We start from the raw sequence: 26,275 nt of genomic DNA on the forward strand, positions 1-26,275 counted from the left end.
TCACTAAACCTTTGTGTAGTGTGATTAAAAGTTCACAAATATTTGGGTATCCTTTGATATGGGTGTTACTGTGCCTGTCCCAGTGAGGTTTCTTAAAAGTATATTGGAATATAAAATAGCATTAGCAAGATATTCTTCTACACCTTAGAAGAAATTAGAGAGAAGCCAGCCAATTACCAACACTATTTTAAGAGCAATAGGATGGGGCGTGGAACACTACAACCATATAAAAGGAAGAGACAACATCCTAGTAGCCTACTTGATAACTGTCAAACAAATACCACAGTTTGTATTCTGCCCCTCTCTCAAACAGGAGAGCCTAGTTAACATCCCCCAGTTGCATTTCTCTTTTTGAGAGTTGTAAAGCAAAAGCAGCAGAAAGGAAAATGAAATTAACTCCACGTGCATCAATCCTGAAAACATATTTGAACCTTAAATAACAGCCTTCCATCCTATTCAGGGAGAACACAAGGTGTTGATTTTTGAGATTAGAAATGAAATTAAATCAGAAATTACATGCAGCATCAGAGTGGCAATTCCAGTAGATGTTTGCTAGTATCGAGTTTTAGTGGACTAAAAAAAAAAAAAATCAGAATCCACTGGTTTAGATAGAGGATCACAGGATTAAGTATCAACACACATTTTGCCCAATCATTATGTTACAGAAAATAATCAGCTACATCTTAAGATACTTTCATGACTTCACAGCTAGTATGCTTCAGTCCTTTCCACCACAGCTGGAGCTGGCACTGGGAGTTTCCAGAAACCCACCCAGTTAATCCAATAGCAAAGAACAGAAGAAAGTATTGATGAAATTAGGGAACAAAGAAAAAAGACTTTTAGATAAAGAGACATGTACAAGAACAGTACCAGGCAGACACTTGGGGACCCTCTGAACATCACTCTATTAGATTTAAGAGGAAGCTTTCAGCCTTGCTACCACCTTTGAACTGTTTCAGACAAACTTGATATTAACCAAGTATCCACGTCCTACTCTTTTCCTAAAGTTTTGGAAGAAGTCCAAGATAAATTAAGCCCATTATACACACACTTTCTTGTTGCATTAATGAAAGCATAGCTAGATTGTCTCTTTTGAAGTGTATGTAACAACCATGAAGACCCACTAATGGTTAGTGCAGGACTTGTTTTATGCTAATATTTAGAATTCAAAGATGAACTAGTAATTAATACTGCTCTTCCCCTCCCCTCTGCACTCCATGTGGCATGGATATTAGTGTCCTCTGGGCACTTGAAGCCATGCATCATTATAATTTCAACTTGAAGTCAAGAGGGAATTAAACTAACTATGTAATAACATACTTTAATTATTGTTCTAAACACAGAACACCTGCATGCACTCTCTTTTGTATTGGAAATATGCATACTAAGAAGGTAAGCAAATATATAAAAAAAACAGATATGCCCCCAAGTTCTAGGTATGCAAAGACCCCAGGAAGACAGAGTAATGTTTTAATCTTAACCCTTTTAAATAATGTCAGCTGCTAATAGCACTGCAATCTTTCCCTTCATTTTTGAAAAAGCAAATGCCCACAAAACCAATTCCAGCTAATGAGCTCTAGATGCCTTGCCTTTGGAAGAGGAGAGGCCCACACTCAACCGCTGTTCCCAAGGGAGCAGAGATTGTGGCACTGTTTTTCTAAGTCCTCCTCAATTCCCTCGTCAGTCCTACCCAACTGAGTCACCTCCAGAGCTCCTTGGGCAGCAGCAGCCACAGCTGAAAGGGGACATGAAACAAAGACTCCACCAGCCACAGTGATGGCTGTGAGCTGGTGGCTCAAATCCTCATGCAACTCTAAACAAAATCCATTCTCTTCCTCCCATGGCTTTGGTTCTGAGCAGAGGTATCACCACAAACCTTCTCAACAATAAGAAACACTAATATTGTGGTTCTGTTTGTCTCTGTTTTATTGCTACACTGAGTCACACAACAGCTTCAGTCAATTTGAACTTCACATTTCCACAAGAGGCTTACCAAACAGTGTAGAACTGCTCATGGCTAGGAACAGAAGTGTCATTAATGCAAAAGAAAGGGACAACACACCTAAGCTGTCCTTCATTTCAGCCCCCAGCAAAACACCAGCTCAGACGTTTTCAACTTCTGCACATGCTAAAGAGGCTGGCAGGGAAGCAATCAGAAATAAAACACCTTATTTTAGTTCTCTGTAAATTTACAGGAATAAGTTGAGCAGAAAAATAAGAGTCACCATTCCAAGAGTGGGTGCAAGTTCTTTCATGTAGATCAACACACACAAGGAACTTGAATAAAGGATTAAGCAGGGATTATGCACACAGTTAAATATACAAGGTAGAGCCAGAGTTTAGCTGTGAAAAAACTAAGTTCATAAACACATCCCTGAAACAAATGCTTCAATCATATCCCAGCAGCAGGACTGAATCTTCTGAACAGTCCTTTGTGGCTACAGTAAATCTTTATCACATTTGCAGCACCAACCACTATACTGGATTTAATTACTATTAAAAATTAATTGCTTACAGCAGCAAAGAAACACAGCATAAAATAGCATATGTAGCCCATCATTCCAAGCTATTTGAATATACAACAACCAAGACATGATCAATCCCAACAAAGCAGCATCAGAACTTCAATAGCCAATCATGTCTTCCAGATTCATGTAAACTGGAGGGGATCTGATATAGCTTTATGCTATTATAAATCAGACAAAAACCACAAATGGGAACACCTTTGGAAGGAAAACTTTGTAACAATGATAGAAAAGTACATGAAGCAGCCTTTGAAAATAAGCACAGGCCCTACAAATTTACTCTAAGCATGTAAATTCAGAACACTTGTCTATTTTTTCCCCTTCTCCCACTAACATGGATCTAGAAGCTATGAAAGGGAGATTATGTCAGCAAGTCTTCAAATTTATTTCATTGCTGACCCCCAGTTGCTCCTCTGGTGGGTAACAATGTTATAGCTTTCCTCATAAGCATGGGTATCAATAGAGAACACAACAAAGCCATGGAAAGTAGGCCAACATTAAAAAAAGTCACAGTAATTTTTTAAGTCCAAAGCTGGAGCCATAAATCAAAAATATGTCCCAGTGACTACTTTACAGTTTCAGCACTTCATTTGCCACTGACTCCCTGCTGTTCCAACTTTCTCCACATTCCTTGGCAAGCTGAAGATTCACTGAGTACCAAATCTTTAAAATCCATCCTAATGGCTTAGGGACAAACAAATTATCACTGGTAGCAAGCTGCCACAAGCCAAGACTATCTTTCCAGCCAAAGCTTATTTTGTTTACCTTACATTTGCAGTGATCTGTGAGTAGATACGAGCAGCTTGAGAAGCTCTGGTGATACACAACAGTTTGTACTTCTGCCTGAGCCTGTGACAATTAACATTCTGACAGCCCTCAGTCCAAGTCCAGGACACACAGTCTTAGATAAAGGGAATCTGAATTCTGGAAATTAACCTCTGAAGAATTGCCACCAGCTGGGTTTGGGCAACCACTTTACCTTCACCTCTTCCAGAACAAGAGATTTGTGGTTTATAGCTTGGTCATTTCCCCACAACCCTGAAGTTATCACAGCTGAACAGCAAACATCAGAAGGCACTGCAGGAGCACTAAATATCTGACAGCCAACACCTTACATGTCTGTGCAAGTCCAAACACTTCATTTTCCCCACTTCCTTCCCTTCCTCACTTTCTGACAGGAGAAAGCACCAATACGTGTGGATGAATCATGGAAAAATACTGTTCTACAAAGGTACCCAACAGCCAAACACAACACTAAAATATTCTGGGCCTATATATAAACACATGATTTCAACAACAGTTTATAACCAACACAGGGGTGCTATCAGGTCATTGTGATGCACAAAAACCAATCACACTGAGGGGCAGCAAATGGATATACCTGCCCTTAACAGTCTAAGTAAGCATGGTCTGACTTTTAGACTTTGCTGATTACATGTGCCCAGTTACAGTAAAAATTCCATGCTGTGATACAAGGAAAATCATGACATTGTACCATAAGAGAGTCAGAACTGTCAAAATCACCACTATTAAAAAAAAAAAAGAAGAAAGGAACAGCAGCTAAAACTATTAAGCAGTAGCATAGGTTACCAGACAAGTGCTGTTAAAATTGTCCTCAGTCAGTAGGAAGAACACTAAATAGTATCAAAAATTGCACACTCTAAAAAGCTTCTACTTCAGTAAATTAACTGAAGATCAATAATTAAGCTATTTAAATATTTCTCAACTTACTGCTTAAAGCATATGTCAATCAAGTCTTCCAAGTATGAACAAGTTCCCTAATTAGATCTTAAGTTCTCCAGCTGGAATCCAGGACCTATTACACTAAAAGTGTAGATTCTGTCTCTGCAAAGTAGACTGTTGAACTTTGCAATGCTATAAACAGCATCATACATATTCAGGAAAAAGAAAAAAAAGCAAGAAAAAAAAGGAAAGAACCCTATTTGATGCTTTAGTTAACTGTTAGCTCATACAATAATTCTCTCCAAGTTGCATGAAGGGGTAAGAATATTTTTCTACCTACCATAGGATACTGCATCAGTATTAAGATTCACTAAGAGTCTGAAAATGTAAAATTTATCCAGTTTGAACATTATATGCTTAAAGTTATTTAAGATAGTATGTTCACAGTACTAGAAAGTACTGGAGAGACTAGAGACACAGTGGACTATGTGGAACTAGAAGAAGCACTGTAACAATAATAATCAAATTGTAACATACTAAACAAAGCCCACCAGAGCACATCCTGCTGGGAGCAAGATATATATAATCAGGACTTTCAAGTCCAAAGCAGGATGTAAACAGATTGCAGTTTGTGTACTAATACTCCAGCCTTATCTCAGATTTAAAAATTTAAACCCAACCAAAAAAAAAAAAAAACCAAATTCAGAGAATGAGCACCTGTGCATCTGTCCTAGGGGCATATAATTGGTTACTCAAGGACTATTAGGCTGTTTCTTAGCAACCTCTGCAAGCTCTAATCAAGTAAGACTAAGATTGTCATTTAGCCTTGAAATGCCTTGTCCCTTCCATCTAATGTAGCTTTATACTGAGAAGCAAACAGTCATTGCAACCACAGATAAAATCCAGGCTTACTACATGATTCAGAGTTGTTGTTATGAGAAGATCCTCATGTTAAATATGATTTTTACACTTTATTTAGCATCTGAAACAGTCATAATAAAATAAATATTTCATTTTTCTCCTTTATATACAAATTAAATGCTAGCTACAACTATGAAGAAAACCCTTAGGAATGGTTTAACAAATGTGCATAACGTATAGTACAACTCTTAAACTACATTTTATTACTGTAAATCATTCCCCAAATATAATAACAGGAAAACTGGTTAATATTAAAAACAGTGGTAGTGACATTTCAGGTAAATAGCAAGCATTTCTCTCAGAGCTAAATAGAATTTAAGTCTTTGGTGATACTGAAATGTGTCTACTATGTTGCATACACTGGACTTCTAAAATTAACTACCTGCAAGCAGAGTCTGGCCATCAGACCAGGAAAAAAATTTTAAAAAAAGCAAAAGCATTGGAGTAATCAAAAAATAAACTCATCTGTTCAGTCCTAGTCTAGCATTGCTGCTTGTCTGCAGTATCAATGGGCACATGAGAGATTGCTGAAAACAGCACTCAATCATTTATACAGACTATTTTTTCCTGTACAGTAAGCAAAGGCACCAAAGACTGGTTACATCAGGGATGGCCACCCCTCCCTGACTCGAGGTGTTCTACACCACAGCCATCACAGCACTCTCTCCCCAGTTGTGTCCCTCCCAACAGGTCTGCTCAGGTGCACAGAGGGGAAGGAGCAGCTCCCAGGGGGCCCCACCAGGGGCAGGAGGTCAGTGGTGTCTAACACGAACAGGCAGAGACGCTCTCACCAACCCACACTGGTTCATCCCCCAGCCCTGGGAGCAGGGCCAGGGTGGGGAGGTCAGGCTACACCTCCTGCTCCTGTGAACAGCACCAAAGCACTGAATGGACACAGCACATGCCTCCAGCAGTCACCTCTGACCGGAGATTGACCCGTTTTAGACACCCACTGACCAAAGCCAGAGCAGATTTCTAGCAAAAAGCCCATCAGAGGTTTAGCACAGTGCAGGAGAGGGAGGGAATGGTGGAATTACTGCCAAGGAACAGCAGCAACTCTCCTTCAGGTAAGCAAATGAATAAGCATCAAGGAGTGAGAGCACTGCCAGTATATCCTTATTCCTCACTCCTTGAAGCAGCCTCTCTCCTTCCCAGCTGATGCTCTCAAGCTCCTTCCAGATGAGAGAATTACTGAGCTAGAACTGCAGAGGAACAAGGGAGAGCAAATGGGTGTGCTGGCAGAAAAGGCAGGGTCACTTTCTGATGATGTCTCCTCCTCAGGTTGAGCAGCTCTGAAAGAGAGCAGGCAACAAGCAGGGCCCACAGAGAGTTGACAAAACACTGGGCCTGTTTTCAGAAGAGCAGGGAGGGAAGCTTTCTGGCACACAGTAACCTAAAGCTTCTGCAGATGACTAAGTATCCAATGTGATCATAGCTGCTTTATGAACTTAGGGTAGTTTTTAAAGTGCACCCATAGCATGTATTTCAGAGCCAACACAAAGCAACACCTAGAGGAAAAGCAAGCAAAGGAGTCAGACTATACAAAAAAAGATGAATTCCACTCATCTCACCTACATGAAATGACTCAAAGGCATTACTCAACAGAGCTGGCCACAGGGGACAAAAGTAATTTTCAAAGTTAAAAAACAAAATTATTTACCTTACACATCTGTCTCAAATCCCCCTTCATACAAGAAAAGCTTTGTGACAGAAATACATATTAACAAATATACTAAAAATTCACGAGACCATTTCTGGCATTTTCTAAATTCAGAAAACATAGTTGTTCCACATTATTAATTGTTTGATAAAAGCTTAATAATTTTTTGCAGCTTTTGTACTGAAAAACAGCAAACCTGCAATAGTTCCCAAAGCAAGCTGCATTTGCAAAAGAAATACAAGCAGTGGCCTCAAACACAGAGGGCAGCTTCTGCCACACAGAGCCTCTCAACATCTACACTCACACTTGAGCCTCACAGGATCACTCAAAACACCTAAAATACAGGGGGAACACAGTCTAATTAGGCCAAATATCACAGGTCTGATGTAACATAAACCAATTATAATTTCACCCCAACTACGTTCAAGATAAACCCGACTGTTTAAAGGTTAAAGCTACAACTGGTCATGTCTCTAGCAAACCTTTCCTATGCAGATTTTTTTAAATTGAGAAAACAGCATTTGGAACATCTTTAAACAGCCCAGACACAAAGCCTGTACTGCACTGCAGTGAATCAAACATGCTCTGCTTCTACCTCACATCCTCTCGTGTAAGAGTAATCCTGACTACTTTAATACCTATTCCATTTTCAGTCAAAGATTTAATGCCCACACCAGCTGTGTGGCTAGGAGTGTAGCATTTCACAGATAGGCTGCCTGGAGCACCTTCTGGAATAAAGATTAGAAAGCTGACAAGAGGTGTACAAGCACACTGTCAGTGGCTGGGAGGTGAGGGACTCCGTCTGCAAGTTTTGACTTCAGCCTCAGTGTTTCCAATAAATAAGCACATGTTTATTTAAGGAAACTTTCAAGGAGTATAAATAGAAGTGTTCTTTACTATCTGACCATCTCTGTGACATTCAAAAAACCCCCAGAATTTCAAGGTATAAAGTTTAAATAGTTAGCAGAATACTGTCCTTTGAGGCATATTTATTTCAAAGACATAAGAAATTCTAGATTTAGTGACATGAATGCATGAAAGATTAAGAGTGCAAAGAGCACTTCTGCTTAAAATTAGAAGACAGATTTCCTATAGTTACATGAAACTTAAGTCTTTAGACTTTCTATTCTGGGCAAGCTGCAAATAGTTGCTGGCACACACAGCATGCCAATAATAAATCCCTTTTTCAAAGAGTGGTTCTGAAGTGGTCACCATTAAGGCCTTGGTTCTTTTTTAGAGGTGACACCTGCAGCTGCTATTGAAATCAACCAGAGTTGTCACTTCCCAGCATTGCTGAAGTCACTCTCTAAAACATCATCCCATTATCTTCTTTTAAGAAAGAGCAAAACAAAACCTGAAAACTACCTTTTGCATTTGTGTCACTTGAGACCAAAGGGATATCATTTTTATAATAAACCATTTCCTCAACCTTTTGTTTCTGATCAAAAAGGCTTCAAGGCAAATGCAGTACTGAGCAGGTGAAAGCATATAAATTCCATGATCTACCTCCCCAAAGGAAACATGGATCCATGTTTTCTGATTCACAGTGTATTTGCTCATGATTTGCAACAAGCAGGGGAAGGCTTTATGAGCACAAGGACTGCAGGTGTTTTGGCAAAATATGAAATATTTTGGTGTGGCAGTTCCACAGGAGGCCCAGGGTCTGCTGACAAGCCCACCAGGCAGCGGTAGGAAGCATGCACCAAGTTTGGGGAGGGAAAGTCAAAGCAAAGCCTTCCACCTGGGGAAAAAAGGCTACTGGTAAAAAAGACATTAAACATTTACATAGATCATGAATATACAGCTACCAACTAGATTATTTTTTCCATCCTGATTTCCTGAGCTAACCAGGTGTGATGCATGTACATCACAGCCCATCACAACCAGGTGAATTTCACATTTGCTTGCTTTGCTTTCACATTTCACACTTGCTCTCACTTCTTACTCCCTGCCCTCAGGTCTTGCTTGGAACTGTGCTTTTGCAAGCAGTTTCCTAAAGAAGGAGTTTTAATGGAGCAAAGAACAACTAATTACAGGTAAAGCTTGCAGTGTGTCTCTCCTGATTGTAATCTTTTTCACAAGAAAAAACATACCTACTGTTCCTCTGGTACAGCCATGCACAAGTTTTTCCAGTGCTAAATGGCCTAACTTTAACCTGCCTAATTTAAGCACATCTGTCCCGATGGGTTGTCATCCAAGATGACAGGATGCATGTTTACTCTATCAGGAGCAGAGAGTAATCTAATCCAGGATATTTTCATTACAAAGCCTCAAGATCCTGATCAGAGAGCACTGATGGCTGTGTTGAGACAGGAGGTAGACCAACTGTGGGTCTACCAGCCAAACAAAAATAGACAATAGCATTTCCTACAGCCAGGCTATCTGGTTCCCTAGAGGCACCAAGGATCCCAGATAATGAGCTTGAAGGCTAGATGTCTTAACCACCTTCATCTCTCAAATTAAAAGCACTGGGAGAGCTTGATGCAGAGTCCTACAGTTAACCAGACAACATGAGAAAGTGCCAGGCAGAATGCTGTACCCATTAAGCAATAAAAGCTGCAAGGTCAAGTATTCCTGCTCAGGTTTTGGCAGGGGAAGGGGCAGGTTGCTTTCTAAGAAATTTAACATTTACTGCTGCAGCCAAGCTATCCTCTCAACAGCTTTACATATTTGATGGTTCACACTCCTGTGTATGTTTTAGATCAAGACTGAATCCCTCCAGGTATTTGGATAAGATCTACACATGGACTGCACACAGATGAAACTCACAGCCTGGACTTTAAAATTGACATTTTTTTATCTACCTGAGAGTTAACATTACTTCAGAAGGTTACAGAGTGGTGCTACTGTCACACTCTAAATAGGAAGAAACACTAAGTGCCTAAAAAATTAAAAAAATCAATTAGTTGCCTAATCCTAGCAGGGAAGGCACCCTTTATCCAAGCAATTTGCTGCCTGAACCTCTACCATTTCTCCTTCAGATTGGTTACAGAGTCCTAGCTAAGCACCAAGGAAAAGGAGAGGTGAAAATGCTTGTTTCTGCTTATCTCCAAGACCCTGAACACTGAAGTGGACCTGGGGAGTTCAGAGTATACAGTGCCCATGGGTGTGCTGTCAGTCACAGCAGGATCTCAAAAACAGAGGGGCTGAGAGGAGCCAATGATGCATACTGCAACACATGATTTCAGCATCCTCAACTAGTCAGAACAATTCCTCTATATGACTAATTAACTGAAGTCATGGATGCCATACCAACATTTACGGTACAGGAAAAACTCTGAATTCCCTGAGGGAAAGAAAAGGGTGGAGGGAGAAACCACACACAACTCCATTTCATGGCATCTTGCAAAGGAGTACAAGAAATGGTTCCACGTAACCCATCCCACAGAACAACCAACTTTAAAACATCATCTTCAGAAGCAACCTTCAATTAACCCCAAATCTAAAATTCTGCCAATGGCTACTGATAAATATTAATGTGCCAGGTATTTGTGAAGCTTCAGTGTCTGAACAAACAGCTTTGTGCTAGGGGAAAAAAAAATACTCAAGACTAACACGCCTAAACTGTAACTGATCAGAATCAACTTCAAAGCTACTTGAATTCTTCTGTCTTCTTTGTTTTAAAGTTGCACATAAATTTTAATTGCATCATTTGTTTGTTAACAATCGCAAACAAGCATTAAGCTTCAAGTTTTACAGCAGGAGGCAAAGAAAAAAATGTGAGGTAGGTGGGTGAAGAAGACAGCTGTATTGTTCTAGCTGTTCCTCATCCTCTCCCACTGCCAGATATCTGTGGATGATGTATCCCAAGGTAGCAATTTTAAGAACTTTCTGGCAGTATCCCAAGCTCCCTCTTGCAAATCAGAGATCAGACTAATGATATTAAAAAAAAAGGGACAGGAAATAGGAATAAGCTGGATAACTGACACTGTTTCAAACACTGGAAGTCGCTGAACTCTGGTACTGCAACTTTATAGAAGAGACAGTTGTCCAAACTGAAAGATTTTACCTCATGAAATTAAAAAGGAAAATCAGTAAAACAAAACAAATCACTCTTCAAGAAATTACTTGCTTTACAGCTACTGCTAGCTTGGGACACTGTAGTATCTCACATACTTTAAGAAACTCCCTCCCACCCTGAGCAATTTATACAATACTGCATTACAGTATTGTAACTCTAAGTGAGGGAGTTACCATTCAGGTGAGGTTCACCAAAAACTCTGCAAATACTCATGTTGGTTTTCCTTACCATGGAGTTTAAAAATTCAAGCTAGAGCTCCTGAAATAAATCCTCTTCTCACTGCCAACACCAAAGCAAATTTGTTTCATAAGTGAAGGACACAATTTCCAATGCTCTTTACTCTTGCTCCTTCCCATCATATTAAAGAAACAGTAACTTAATTACTGTTGTACAGCAAAAATAAAATTCATAGGAAAAGACTATGCCCATATTGTTGTTCCTCAGTTGCAAACTTGAATAGAAAAAGAATATTATTTGAGAGTAATTTAGAAATTACCCCAGAGAGTTGAAACCTAACCCAGGAACTCAATCTACTTCAAAACCCCCTCGTGATAAACCAGCACTACAATTAAGCCTCTCCTTGCAAAGCCTACACAGCTTATGACAAAGATGCTGTGTTCCCCATCAAGAGACTGAACACAGAGCTCAAGATCTAACTACAACATACAGCAGGGACTTCTTTCCATAGGTGTATCCACAGACTGTTGTAAGTAAAACTACTCCACAGCTTATTTTTAGAACCCAGGGTGGGCTGGGAGAGTATTCAGTAAACCGTCCAAAAATCAGCTAACCACCCACTAGACTGCAGTGGCACTGTTTAAGTAAATTACAGCCCACTCTGCAACAGCTGCAGGGAAAAAAATGGTGGAAAAAAGAAATACCTTGAGTATTTCAATTCCCTCTAAATGCTGGAGCCAACAGTACAAGAAACAGCAGCAGACAGGGCAGTGTGGGCTGGAGACACTGAGTTAATTCACCTGCAAGAGGCAGGTCAAACAGGCCTTACTTGGGACTAGGTGAGCACAGGACAATATCCGGCAGCTGCAAGGTAAGAATGTGCTTATTCCAACAGAGAAAAATTCAAAGAAGGCTGGGCTTAGGGACCTGCAGTGCAAGGATTATCAAACTCTCCTTGTGTTTCAAGTAGCAATACTAGAAACTGGCAAAATAAAAGCCTGAGTTAAATTACCTTTACTTCCTCATGCAGATAACATACAAAGTTTGAGGTGCTAACGTTACTGAAATCTCCTGCTGAAGAGTTTACAATTTCATCAAGTCTGTATTAAACGGCCAATAAAGAGGAGAAAGAATCCTAATTTTCTCTTTGATCTTATAACTTAAGAACACAGTTCTAAATGCCCTGGGTTTATAGCATCGACTATACCCATTAACAGGAACATTTCCAAGTTCAAGAGGGCACAGGACCAACAAAGGCCATCAAAACACCCCAACCTGGCAACCAGAACTTAAGTACCTCTGCATGGAAAAATTTATCAGTTCTACCTCCTTTATTTTTAAACATTTAACTGCAGCAAACTCAGTCAGTCCTAAAATTGCGGGGCATGAGCATCAGAGGTTGGAGGGTCCCTGGTAGCACAGAAAGTGAAATGATTTATGTAGACTGGCTTCCTTTAGCTTGAAATGCAATTGAAGCGTTTTTGTCCCTAACCATTCCTAGCAGGCATTCTTTAAGTAAGTGAGATCCCGCCAGCTACAGTCTGAGAGGTCAGCAAGGGCCATTTCATCTGTTAGTCACCGGGTGCCAAACGCAACCCGCAGGTACCGAGGCTGCCGATACGCATCTCCCCACCGAGCCGGGGCACTGCACCATCCCCATTCCTCAGCGCCTCGCAACTTGCCAGCTTCCACCCCGTGGCCCACTTGGACGGGCTGAGGGCAACAGCTGTGAAACTCCCTGCAGGATCCTACCTGCCTGCAGCCGGGCAGGGAGCCCAGCCTTCCCTGCCTCCCTCCCTGCGGCCGCTCCCAGCGCCGGGCGCTGTCCGCACCCAGCTCCCCCAAAAGCAGGAGGATGCACGCAGGCTCCAAGGACAACACCAGCACTGCCTGCAGCAGCCCCCCTGATGCCCCGTCCCCTAAAGGCGTTCAAAGCCAGGCTGGACGGGGCTTTGAGCACCCCGGGCTAGCGGAAGCTGTCCCTGCGTACGGCAGCGGGGCTGGAACGAGACGGTCCCGGAGGTCCCTTCCGACCCGCACCAGCCGGCCCCCTAAGGTCCCTTCCAGCCCACACTGTTCGGTGCCTCAGGTCCCCGGCAGCCCACATCGTTCTGCGTGCGGCACCCGAGGCGGCGCGGCCTGAGGCGACAGCGCGCTGCTGCGGGGGCGACACGCTGAAAGCCCCGAGCCGCGGAGCGGAAGGCAGGGCGGAGCGGGGGCGGCCGCGGGGTCCCGCACAGGCGGGCACACCGAGCCCCTCAGGCACACCGGCGGTGTCGGGGTTCGAGGCGGGCTCGGCCCGGGCGGTGCCGGGGCCGCGGGCCCGGCCCAGGTGCGGGGGCCCCGCCCCGCGCAGGTGCTGGGACCCCCCGGCGCGCGCCCCGCCCCGCCCCCGCCCCGCGCGCTGCGCCCGCCGCCAGCGCCCCCTGCCGGCGCAGCCCCGCACCGAGCCCGGCGCGCCGCGGCCGCGCCGTCGGGCTCCGATGCGGGCGGGGACGCGGGGGCTCTCCCCGTTATTGTGATTTTCCTGCCTCCAGCCTCTCCGGGCCCGGCCACCACCGGACACGGCTCTTCCCGCAGCCAGCCCGGAGCTCCCGCAGCGCCCACCGCCCGCGGTGGCTCCCGCCGCGCAGCCGCCCCCGCTCCCCGCGCCGCCGGCCGTGCCCCGCAGCCCCGGGAAGCGGCGGCCGCGCCCAAGGCAGCGCCCCGGCAGCTGGCCCCGCTCAATAACGGGGGAGCGGGAGCGGCACCGACGGGAGCGGACGCGGGGGAACGCCACACAAAAAAGGGCTGATAACGAGAGCGCGATTAAAAACCTACCGGCCACGCGAACTGGAAAGGAATAACAATCCTGCCCGTCTCGGGAGTTCTGCCTTGGTGGGAGTATTTGTTGCTGTTCAAATAGAAAATATTTCCACCGAGAACGGGGGTAGATCCGAATCCGTAGTTGCAGGGTCCGACCGGGGTGATCTTGGCCTGATATTCCTTGAGGCAGACTTTCACGTAAGTGTCGCACTCGTCCCGAGAGCAGTCCAGGTTCTCGGGGCTTTTCATGCCATCGCAGCATTCCCCATTGAACAACTCGCCGTTTACATTCCGCACCGAGTTAAGCTGCAGCTCGAAATAGCCCGTGGACCGGGACACCTAAAAATAAAAACCGAAGAGGAGACAGCCTCGTTACTACCGCGGCCGGGGGCAGCACCAGCAGCGCGGTGCTGCGGGTCCCCGGCTCCCCACGACAACTTTCGCCGGCTGCGGGTTTAACCCCGCCACGGCAATATACATACGCGTACATATATATACATACACGCACACAGCACTATAGGCATAAACACAAATAAGAAACGAGCGAGGTGCAAAGGGAGCAGGGAGAAGGCAGCCGCGGCGCCCCGCGGCCGGAGCGCAGCCCCCCGCGCCCCGTCCCTACCTGCACGCAGGAGGCGAGGAGCAGCGCCAGGCCGAGCGCGGCGGCGCGGGGGACCCGGCTCGGCCAGCCGGCGCCCCGCATGCCTCCTGCTCCCGCTGCTGCTCCGCGCCGCCGCCTCAGAGGAGCCCGCCGAGCCCACCGGCCACGGACCGGCGGCCGCTCGCGGCATGGGCGGTGGGGGAGCCGCCCGCAGCGCGCCGGGGGGCGCAGGGCATGGGCTGCCGGCGGGGCCGCCCGGAGCGCTCCGCCGCCGCTCCCCTCCCGCGGGCTCCGCTCGCCCTCTGTGCGCCTCGGCTCCGCGGACACCCAACAAGTAGGTGCCGGAGTGACAGCTTCATTACCCATTCGCCGCCGCGGCCGCCGCCTTCATATTAATGAGGGGGACGGCCCGGCCCCGCGGCCGGCGGGTGGGGCCAGCACCGCTCCCGCCGCGGCTCTTAAAGGGCGGCGGGCGGCTCTCGCTCCGCCCTGCACTGACCGCAGCGGGGTCCGCCAGGTGCTGGAGGGGGATGAGAGATGCGGGACAGCCGCGGGTGGGGGGTGGACACCCAGCCCACGGTGTTGGAGGAATAGCCACGGCATGCGTAGAGGAGGAGTAGGGTGGGTGCGCCTCTGCTTGTGAGAGAGCAGGCGATGTGTGCGCCCACGCTCGTGTAGAACTGCCCAGGGAGTGTGCAGAAAGCCATGGAAGGGCACATGCAGTCAGGGAATGCTTGGGGTGGGAGTACCCCAATAATGCAGGAATTGGTACTTCTGTGCAGGAGTGCTTGGGGGGAATTGCCTACAGCTGTGCGGGAGTTGCTCAGGGTGGGATCACAGATAGCTCTAAAGCAGTGCTCAAGCAGAGATCACCTACAGCTGTAGAAGGGTGCCCGGGGGAGATCACCTACAGCTGTGCAGGGGTGCCCAGGGGAGATCACCTACAGCTGTGCAGGAGTGCTCTGGGGGGATCACCTACAGCTGTGTAGGAGCAGTGTGCACTCAGTCATGGACGATGGCAATGGTTGGTTGTGCCTCCAGGGATGTAGGTGCATGGTATGTGCAGATGTAGCCATGGAGGAGAACAGAGCATGGGATCATCCATGCCAGTGAAAGAACACGCACGGTGTGTGCAGCCGCAGCTGTGGAGGAGTGTGTGCGGTGGACACACCCACCCGTGGATCCAGAGGAACACTGGGGCTGCCGACACCCACCGCCCCAGAGGAGTGTGTGGGGTGCACGCACCCACAGCTGTGTAGAACCACATATGGCTGTGGCACAGCGCACGGGGTGTGCGCACCCACCCTCGTGGGGAGGCACAAAGGGTGTGTGAACCCACAGCCCCGCAGGAGCTCACACGGGAGGGCTTGCAGAGTGACATGTGCGGCGCACAGAACAGATGGCCAAGTGCTGGATCATGTCCTCCTCCAGTGGTGGCTCAAGCAATATGAGGGTAACTGCGAGGAGATTTCTCCTTTAGTTTAAGCACCCTGTGATTTTGATCCCCGCTGACAACTATGAAAGCTATACGTACAAACAACGGCATGCTATGGATACAGTATCAAAGCCCTGCAGATCTGCATTTAGGACCTAAGTTTTCCTACTGTTTCTCTCCCTCTCCCCGTTTAACTCTTTCGTACTGATCATCCACTGGAGTGGACAATTGGAGAACAAACAGCTCAGAAATCAAAGGGCTGTCAAGTTGCCCGTGCAGAAAAGCTTTCAGAGAGCCTCCCCCTGCCTTTTCAGCGCCCCACTGCCCCCATCCCTCCAGCAGCCAGCCGGCACGCTGCTCCTCTGCTATTCATGGCCAGCGTGCAGCTGCAGCTACTCTCCTAGGCTGACACAGCAGCAGCTGCTATGTGTGTGCCAGCTGGCTAGCCGCTCTCCAAAATCCTCTTGTCCGCCCCGCTCCCCTTGCTTTCCTGCTTCCCCACCTACAGACCTGCTTCTCCTTCCCCACCACGTCTCCCACTTGGTGACAATCTGCTCCAGTTTCCTATCTTCCCCACTGTCCTGAGCCTACCCCTCTGCTGTCCTGGTTCACCTTACTTGCTCTCTAGGAAGCATCCCTTACTTTCCCTCTCATCTCTCTGCAGCTCAAACAGGAGCTCTCTGAAGTGGAGCGGTGAATATTGCTTTTAATTATTTTATGTGTCCTCTCTTTGAAACTGTGCCTCCCAAGATAACTGCATTCAAGCATTTTTTTGGTTTAAGATAACCTCTGGGATAACCACTTTTAGAAGGCGGCAGGGGGAAAGTGGGGAGAGCTGAGGGAGGGTTGTTATGCTGGGTTGAAGTCTCCTATTAAAGTTGCTGCATTTTGTTAATCAGAAACTCCATCAAGCCATGTTCTTTGCCCAGCTGAGCTGCTCGCTGGCTTCCAAATGGATGGGCAAATGCTTTTTAGTTTTTTAATTACTCTTTCTGGTGGCTGAAAAGAAGGAGTTTCTTAGATGAGCTTTCTACCTAAAGATTATTTTGTGGTGGATGGCAGCCAAAATATTTTGCAAGACAGGTATTTTGTTTGCATGTATCATGATAAACAAACATAAAACCTCACAATCTACCTTCAGCACTATGTGGTCAATATGCCTGTGGAGGAAGACATATATTTTTATCACCAAGCTAAGCAAATGTAATACAGAAGAAAGATGATCCAGTAGTTACAGCATATGCTCAGTCTCTACAGAGCCAAGCTCGGTTACCTGCTGTATCACAGAATTTCTTTGTTACCTTGAGCACACTGTGTGCACTTTTTTTTGCTTTGGTTTTGCCTTTGTAAATATTCCACAGTACTCAGAAACTCTGGTGCCATTTTAAAATTCCTTTTCTCACTGTAACCTGACTTCACAGGAGCAGAGAGGGAAGGTGCAGCTATTTCCGGCCATTCTCTCTGCTTGGGGAAATTTTCATTTTATTCTTCTTGGTGCTGCAGCCCCGTTTTCAGCCTGAACTCCTTAGTTCTCTTGCTGTGGTTATTATTTTTTGAGTGCTGTGGAGTTTCACTCTATTCTCCTTCAGGTATGGAAAGCAGTTTCATTGCAGTTATGTAAAGATAGTGATTTATTTTCAGGTAATGCAGCAAGAATATTTATTAGCCATTGAACTTTGAGCTTTTAAAAAAGCCTGGTGGCCAGATCTGGTGGTGAATGCTGAGAACGGTTAGGAGGAGACATCCCTTGCAGCTTGGAGAATGTGCATCAAATGACCAGTGTGTGACCAGCCCTGGAGGAGGGCACTCCAGCCTCTGGAACTGTCCCTCCCTTCCCACTGGGGCTGCCTCCTTCTAGCTTTTGGAGAGAGATGAAGTTCGGTGCCTTGGTCACTTCCAGCAGGCCACCAAACTCCAGGAGTGCAGTGGCAGGATTTGCCCCTTTTCCTCCAGCATTTCCCGGGCTCTGGGCTGCTCTGCTCCTCCTGCTGCAGGACAGCTCCAGGACTGGCTTTCCCCACTGTGAGTGAGCCTGCAGGAGGCGGCTGGCTCCATAACTCATTCCCAATCAGCTGCATGCTCCCGGGGCTGCCAAGTGCAAGCGTCTCCTCTTACACACACACCTGCAGCCCAGGCTGCTGTCACCCAACCCGCCGCCTCCCTCGGCCATCCTGCATCTGGCTGCGCCCGTGCCAGCAGCCATCCTTTTGCCAGTGGGGGAGGCCAAGGCCTTTCCTTCCCCTCTGCGGGGTCATTGTCCCCTCACCTTCCCCAGAGAAGGGTCCCTGTGCCTTTGTGTTGGGTCACGGGGCTGTCCATGCAGTCCATGCGTGCAGGCACCTGCCTAGTGCTCAGGGGGAGTTGATATAAATTTCCCTGTGTTGAGCACGAGCTTTGAGGTGCTGTTCTTTTGCTCCCTCCTCATCAAAACAAGGGCTGCCAAGATCCAGATTAAAAAAGCATAAATATCCTCCCATTGCTGTTCCTTTGCTCCTTTTCTCTGGCAACTCCTGATGATGGTAGCAAGTGGGAACCAGGGGCTGTGCATGACAGAGGGGTGAAAATAAGGCTGAGAAAACTCAAGTTTGACTTTAACAGCCAGCAGTTACTCATCCTACACAGGGGACAGGACTGGAGAACATCAGTCCCTCTGGCAGGGGAGGGATGCACTCACTGCCAGCCCCAAGCAGGGTGGAGTCCCAGCATCCCACACCTCCTCCTTCCCAGCCCTCTGGGCCAGGATTTTAGCTTTTGTGCTCTAGACCTGCACTTGTGCTAAGGTTATGCCTGCATGCAAATCCTTTGGAAGTATGCTCATTAAATAATTTGCATACAATATCCCTGGAGGATCTCAGCAGCTAGGAAGTGGTAGGGTTTATCCATGTGCCTTAGAGGTACAGGAATGCCATTTATCTGTATGCATATGGACATGGACACACATCTCACTTACCCAGGCCAGAATGTCTCCACTTGGGAAAGTTAAGGGCAAGAAGATCACTTTGGATGCTATCCATTTGAAAATTGGCAGGGTAGGAGTTAACCTTCCCTTTGTGGCCAGAAAGGCTACAGCTGCCTGTCCTTGAGAGCAAGGCATTGCAGGACAGAACCAGCTGTGAAGAATTAATTTCTCTCCTTCCTTTTCCATGTGAAGCCTTGTGTGTCAGGGTTAAGGATATGGATGGAGAATACTGCTGAGGAACAGAGATAGATGGTAACTAGCACAGAAGAATTTTCTTTTTCTCTTCTTTGTGTAACTTGACTGGAGTAAGGTATTTTGAGTTTTGCTCTGGGCTTGGCAGACAAGGACATGTCTTGTCCCTTGACTTTGACAGAAGACTCCTGTTGGGTTTGTATGTCTTGTGTAATGTCATTAATAAGGGTGTACATGCATGTGCTTGCTCTTCATGGAAGCAAACCAGATCTAAACTGCAAAGATGTTGATTTAAAATATTATCCAGTATAAGCCCTGGGAGTGGCTTCTCTTAGTTAGGATTGAGCTGCCTGTACAGCCCAAGACAAGACCAGGTGGAGAAGGCAGAAGGTAGTGCTTTTATTTGTCTTCCTTCCTGACCACGACTAGGAAAGTAAAGTTATTCCTGATGGAAGTTGTGCCAGGAAAGGAGCTGAGATCTTGGCAGCACCCTTTGCTATTTCAGTGGTTGCCCAGCTCTGATCTGGCACTGGTCTCTGTGGGCTGTAGAGCAGAAAAGAGGTGGTTTCCTATCGTTTTAACTTTGCAGCCTGGTGAGGTTTCTGCTTTTGGGGCCTGGTTTTCTGCCAGAGAAGCATATGCTGGGTCTGGCCCAAGAAGACAGTTGGACACAGTTTGTGCAACTCTGGGTACTAAAGGCCACCAACATTGATAAAGTGGAGGAGAACCACTGAACACAGCCTTTGAGAGTCACTTCCAACTTACCACCACCTGTGTGTGAGCCCTGCTTAAAGTGGGAACACCTGGGGTGAGGGTGGAGGTGTGAACTGGTCACTTGGGGAAAAAAAAATTAGAAAACCAGCTCAGCTGACTTCTATGAAACAATCCACTCTCTTAAAAGTGAAGTTCTTGCTCTCCTCGTGGTTTTATCTTCATTGTGGGTTTTCAGAAAACAGACCCTCAGAGAAACCTTTTCAAAACTGGCTGAACCATGCTGTGTGCTGTGTCTGCTGCCCACACCCAGCCTCTGCTCCTCAGGGTCACTGCAGTCACCCTCAAAGAAACACCTGCCCATGGCTTTCCTGGTGCATGACTGACAGAGAACAAGGTCAGAAGGGATATCCAGAGACTGTCTAGTTTATCCCATTTCCAAGGAAGGAAAACCCAGTGCCTGCTTCTTGCATAATAAGTGATTAAAAGACATCCTCAGATAGAAATTTCTTAGCTGTAATAGCCTGTTCTAATGGTTAACCATCAGAAAATGCATGCTGCTTCATTACTACCTTTTGATCCCACTTCTTGATCTTTTTGCAATGGATATGGAGCTCAGCAAATTCTCTTCCTCTCTGCTGCTACCCTTTATGTATTTGAAGAGTAATGTTGTGCCTCTCTCTGATGTCTCTTTTCTACAATTGAAATATTTTTTTTTTGGGTCTTACATGATTGTTGACTGTATTTTCTAGACCTTTCATCATTTGTATGGTCCCATTGTAGTCTCTCTGTCCTGGTTCCTCAATTAACTTAAAATCCAGTGCCCCAGATGGGACACAGAGTTCCAGTGAGACCTTTGCAGCACTGGATGAGATGAGAGGAACACATCACACACCAGGCAGAAATCACTCCTGGTTGTAAATGCCACATGATGCTTGCTGAAATAAATTTTTCCTTTTTTTTTTTTTTTTTTTCTTGCAACAGCACAGTGTTGTTGACTTCAGTTTGGTTTTGCCATCTATTGAGCATCTTTTAGTCTTGGAACTTTAGGAAAAATATCTAGGTGATCTAATGAATTTGTGTTAGCCATTACTCAATTCCTTGTTATTTTCCAGATGTTTCAACAACATTTCTTTAATCCAATTTTCTCTGAAAATTCCCATGGTGTTAGCTTGGGCCATATTCTTAAGCTCCTCCCTTTTCCAAAAGGAGTTATGTCTCACTTCTGCAGTATTCTGACACCTTGTTGGTGCTCTGTGGGATCCCAGAGAGCTGTTAACAGCCGTGAGATTGCTTTAACAAGCAGTCTAAGCACATTAGATGTAATCAAGGCAAGTATTCTTTGCTTATTCTTTCTTTCTTCTAGACTGAGATGTTCTCCTGTCATCCATGGCACTATCTGTGCAAACCATTTGGGTACAAGTGGTCTTTTTACTGAAAGCTGTGGTGAAGAAGGCAGGTGCTTTTCTTTCCTGTTGGATATTTCTTCTGATAGAAGGCCTTTTTCTCCCTGATAATGTATTTTATGTTTTCTTGATGTGCTCTCGAACCTGTTGGTTGTATTTCTTTTTAGATCTTGATTTTTCTTGTTTGGTCCCTACATTTTCAGATTATACATTTACAATTCCATGCCAGTGAATCTCTCTTCCATTTTCTGAATAAACCATTTCTTTCTTTACAGGTCAATGAAGTGGTCATGTTTTAAGAAAATAGTTTGTTTCTTACAAAAGCTGTTTTCCCTCCTCTGCTGGGATTATTTGAATTGATGCCCTTACCATTGTTCCTTTAAGGTTCTGCAAACTTTCCTGAATTCTCTTTTCTCTGAGACTTATTATCAGTACTGTGAGGTTTTTGAAATATGGTTTCTGGAAGTCCATTGTATTTATTTTGCTGTTTTCCTTTTTTCCTTTCCTATGGCTTGTGAACTATGTTGTTTCATGGTCATTTTCACCCAAGCTGCATTCCTCTTGCATGATATAAGTGGTTCCTTTCTTCGGTCAAACTTAGTTCTCATTTTGATTATGTATCAAGATTTTAATCTCTTTTTATTTATTCCTTATGCTGTTTGTATGATTGCATCAGATGATCCCTTATCCTCTTCAGCAGCCCTCCAATGATATTCTAATGAGTAATGGTATTTCCCCCATTTATAATGGCTCTGCCCAAGAACTTGATGCTTGTATTTACCTGCTCCCTTCTGCAATCAGTCTTTGTGGATCCTGGTTTCATTAATCCAGCAGGTCAGAGCACAGAGATGCTCTTTCTGTCTTGCATTCCATGCTAGCTCTGATCACCAGCTCTTTTTCTTGGAACATCCATCCAGGTTCAAGCAAGCCAAAACCACCTGCACAGCCATGCATTCATTTCCAGGAATAGAGTTATAAGTAGCTGATGCCACTCGTGACCAAAATAGCGAGTGCTTTATTCATGGAAGGAATTTTCCCTTCCTCCTTTAATCCATGAATTAGCCTGACTAGTGTTAAGAAAACCACTCTGGATATGCTGAGTCTAGACAACTGCCAACACATCAGATCTCTGATTGCCATGGAAAAATCCTAGGAAATTACCCAAGATGCAGCTAACAGTTTATCTAATTGAAACCTAATCTAGATTTAGACTAAGCCACTGGCATCTTTGACCTGTTGTGGGGCCAGGGAGGTCTGACATCCCTCTCCTGTGTCTGGACCACTGGTCAGAGCAGAAACTCTCACTGACCAGAAGATGCTGTTTTTCTGCTAAGAGGTGGCAGAATTCAGGAAAATGCAATAAAATGTTTGTGTCTGTGGAAACAACATATTCAGTGAGTAGGGAGGAAATCAGACATCTGTCTATGCAATAAATTGCTATGGTGCAATGTATTGTGGTGTATTTACCTAGATATAATGGTAATTTTCTCTTCTTACAGAGGTAGTCCTTTCTCCACATTAGTCATGTGGCTGGGTTTGACCAGCTCACACCTTGTCGAACCAAAATGTGGGTAGGATGGAGAGTATGGTAGATGAGGGAATTAAAAGTATGAGTTATTTAAAATTATGATTCCATCTTCTTTGAGAGTATCCTACTCCCTGTCAGCAGAGCAAGGTTCATGCACTCCTCACTGATATTAGGCTTTTTCCCAGCAGCTGATAATGTTCATTATTTCTGATGACCTGGAAAACCTACCCAGCATCGGAGGAGGAGGAATTACTTTTTGTTTGCATCGTCTGTCATGTAGAGACAGCTGTAAGACAATTTGTGCTAGAGTAGTCAGATCTAAGGAAATGCAGATCTGTACCTGGCACTGCTGAACATGACCTGGGGATGTCCCAGTGTGAGCATCCTGCCAGTCCAGCCTCAGCAGCAGAGAGGCACAAGAAAAGCTCATCTAGTGCAAAGATTTGTTAGTGCACTTACACAGTGACGCTGATTTAAAGAAGGAGAAAAAAAAGGACAATAACTACAACATTCTTATCATTTTTTCCAGTTATTAATGAATTTATGTGAATTGCTCTTCAATGTGCAATTTGATCTGATTACATGTTTGTGCAATCCTCTGTTTCTCTCACTGACACCTCCAGCCATTTATGTTTTGCGAAATAAACTTTATAAAAGTTTTCTTTTTAGGGCTTCTCTTATGGCTGAGATTGTCAGAGAAGTGATTGTCCTTATCACAGCTCTTTCACTAAAATACTTTGTGCCCCTGTCTGCATTAACACTGGGATCTCAGTCAGTCTCTGTTCCCTTCAGCCAGTGCCTTCCAGCACTTTCCATAAGAAGGTGATGTGCAGGAGCAGACCTCAAGCTTGCAGAAGACAGCTCAATTCATCCACTGGGATGGCTCAGATTGCCATTCACAATTCATCTATTTATGCCCCAATTAACCATTCAAATAAAATTTTTTATCACTCCTAGTTAAAAGCACACATAAATGGAGCTTCCTCTTCTGAACAGGAAACTTTGCTCCAAAACAGAATTCCTTCCAAAACAGAATTCCTTCTTCCTGAAGCCAGGCAAAATAACGAAGAGGGGTGAGAGATGTTCATCTACTAGCACTCACCATCAAAAACTGTAGATAAAACAAGATTACTAAGAAGAAGAGTGCTATTAAAGGAGGAAACTGCTGCTGTAATTTTGTTAAGGAACATGAGATTATTTAAAAGCCTTTTAAAAGGTGTGTTTGTTCCGGGAGAGGAGGGAGGATTTTAGAGGAAGGGAGAAAGATTATTTGTCTTTCTTGCTTATAAAATTCATGTGGCTTCCCTTGCCCTAGCCAGGGATTTCAGGAGCCATTTTAAGTCATTACTCCAGCCCTAATGAAGGGGACAACCTGCACCTTAGCTTTGCAGAGGCTGAAAGCATAGGAAAGAAAGCTTGTGAGCTGTAGAGGATTTGGTGCACTGCACTGCAGGTTAAGATTTTGTTTCCAGCAGTATTGGCTCCTGGTGGTGATGATCCCTGGAATACTCACACAGCAGCAGTCTCATATTGTTCAGAGCTGCTTTATAAAACTCTCAGAGCCATGAACAGGTGAGCCTCACAGCCTGTGCCTCACTTCCCTCACCCACAACCAAGTTTGCACCTGCCCAGCACACAAAGAGTGATGAAGCAGGGAGTCAAACAGGCTGCCAGCACTTCCAGCAGGCTCCGCTGTGTTGTTCCCAGCAAACTGCGCAGCACACACATGGCAGTGCAGTGACCCCATACCAGGGGCTGCAGGGGCAGAGATTGGGGTGATTCTGTGGGGATGATGTGGTGCTGGCTGCACACCTTAGCCAGGCACTGCTGCTGCTGGGTTTGGTCTGTCTGTGGTGCACAGGCTCTGCTAGCAAGCAAAGCAGCACAACTGTCCCTGGGATTGAGGACCAAACTTTAGCCTGGGAAGCTGGAGATCCTATTCTGCTTCTGAAAGTGGCTTCTTTGCATACCAAATGGGCAAACTGTAAGTATTGCTGAGAGAGCTAGGAAGAGGATTTGTGCAGATGCAGATCATTGGCCAGGAGTTACATGTAGTCTCTCTAAAATGGGATTCTGCATAGAGAAAGCTGAGGGACTGAAGGGATGCATTAAACCAGGCACGGCAGCCATACAAAAAGCATTTTGTGTACAGTGTCAACTTGCAGCCAGAGCTGTGCATTTCTATCAGGTTTTCAAGGTCAGACAGGAACTTGGTGGTCAGGATCTGGTCTGACCTCAACTGGTTTTCAGGCTTTCATTCTGCTTGCTTTTATTAAAAGAGAGGCTCTGCAGCAGGGCTCCCCAGGATTGGATCAGCACAGGCTGCTCACGGGGCAGAACGTAGCCCAGGGGATGCCAAAAATATTGAGAAAACACTGCTGAGCAGCAGAAAGCTCCAGGAGCCAGCGTGGATTGTGTCTATGCATTTCTCCCTGGCAAGGGAAGAGTGCTGTGGAACAGAGCTGATACCTGTTTGTTCATTGTAAATTAATGGCATGTTTGAAATGCAGAGCTCCACTGAGTGGAATGGCATAAAACTTTGGCATTGTGATGTGTCAGGATGGGAGGCTTGAGGAAACTGTGGCAATTCTGGACTTCAAAAAGAGAAATGTTACACAAATGAACTTGGAATTTGAGAGAGGTTCCAGTAATGAACAATTTTGAATAAAAAGATTGAATTTATGCTGGAAAAAAGAAGTTCAGGATGTGGCTTGTTTTCTGTGGTTAATCCCTTCTAAATATTTAAGGAAGAAAAAAAGAGGGAATGGAAATAGTGCTTTGTTTAAAAATAGGATCAGAGGTTCTCCTAAACACATGAAGGAATGCTTCAACATATTGTACCCTGGGATCCCTTCCCTCGAACAGGCTCACCCTACTCAATGCATCCTGGAAGAGTCAAAAATGAGCTTGCATTTTTTAAATCTACATCTAGGATTTGTTAGCCTTCAAATTTGGGTTCAGCCCTCAAAGCATGTGTCTAAAGCATATGTCACCCACAAGCCATGTTGGCCTTATGCAAAGAAACGAGGAATCACACCTGCTGTCACTGAAATGTGCAAAATGACCTGAGGCTGGAGAGAGACTCTCCAGCTGTGGCATCAGACCCTCTGCACACCTGGCACAGCCTCCCCTCACTGCCCTGCTCTGTGAAACCTCTCTCTGCAGGCCAGCAATGTGCCCAAGGCCTCTGAAACCCTGGATCCATCCAGCATGGACCAAAACACAGAGCTGGCTGCACGCCCGAATGCAGGGGGTTGTGGGTGTATTGTGTCTTTGCATACATTTCCAGGGAAAACATATTACACCTAGCTTTGGATGCCAAACTTCTCCAATTATGAGAGAGCAGTAATTCACCAAGGAGTCAGTATTCCTTCAATTTCCTTTCCTTGGAAATGTTACTGAGAATCTGTTCTGAATGGAGGCAGATGAAAAATGCTACATGTTAATGCATATTCTGGGTTAGCTGTCTTTGTTAAATTAGAATGAATGCTGCTCATTTCCCATCTGGTCCTCTTTGACATTACTTCCAGAATATATTCACAGCTCTTATTTGTACAGTACAAATGGCTGGCTGTAGTACCAACTTTACCTTTTATAGGCTGCTAAAATGTTGGTGCCAGATCACAAAATAACGTTCTACTTCTAGGAAGC

At 45.3% G+C, this 26,275-nt stretch overlaps 1 protein-coding gene across 1 annotated transcript in view; it reads right to left on the reverse strand.

Moving 5' to 3' along the window:
• Positions 1-14,759, reverse strand: part of JAG2 (jagged canonical Notch ligand 2) — a 68,712-nt gene extending 53,953 nt beyond the window's left edge. Inside the window, exons 1-2 of the mRNA XM_066552433.1 lie at positions 14,415-14,759; positions 13,808-14,131 (exon numbers count right to left, since the gene is read on the reverse strand). Of these exons, the coding sequence (XP_066408530.1) occupies positions 13,808-14,131; positions 14,415-14,759 (669 nt within the window). The remainder of the gene's footprint in view (positions 1-13,807; positions 14,132-14,414) is intronic.
• Positions 14,760-26,275: the final 11,516 nt, after the last annotated feature.

This window comes from Molothrus aeneus, chromosome 6, assembly GCF_037042795.1.
Source record: "Molothrus aeneus isolate 106 chromosome 6, BPBGC_Maene_1.0, whole genome shotgun sequence".
Classification (NCBI taxonomy): Eukaryota; Metazoa; Chordata; class Aves; order Passeriformes; family Icteridae; genus Molothrus; species Molothrus aeneus.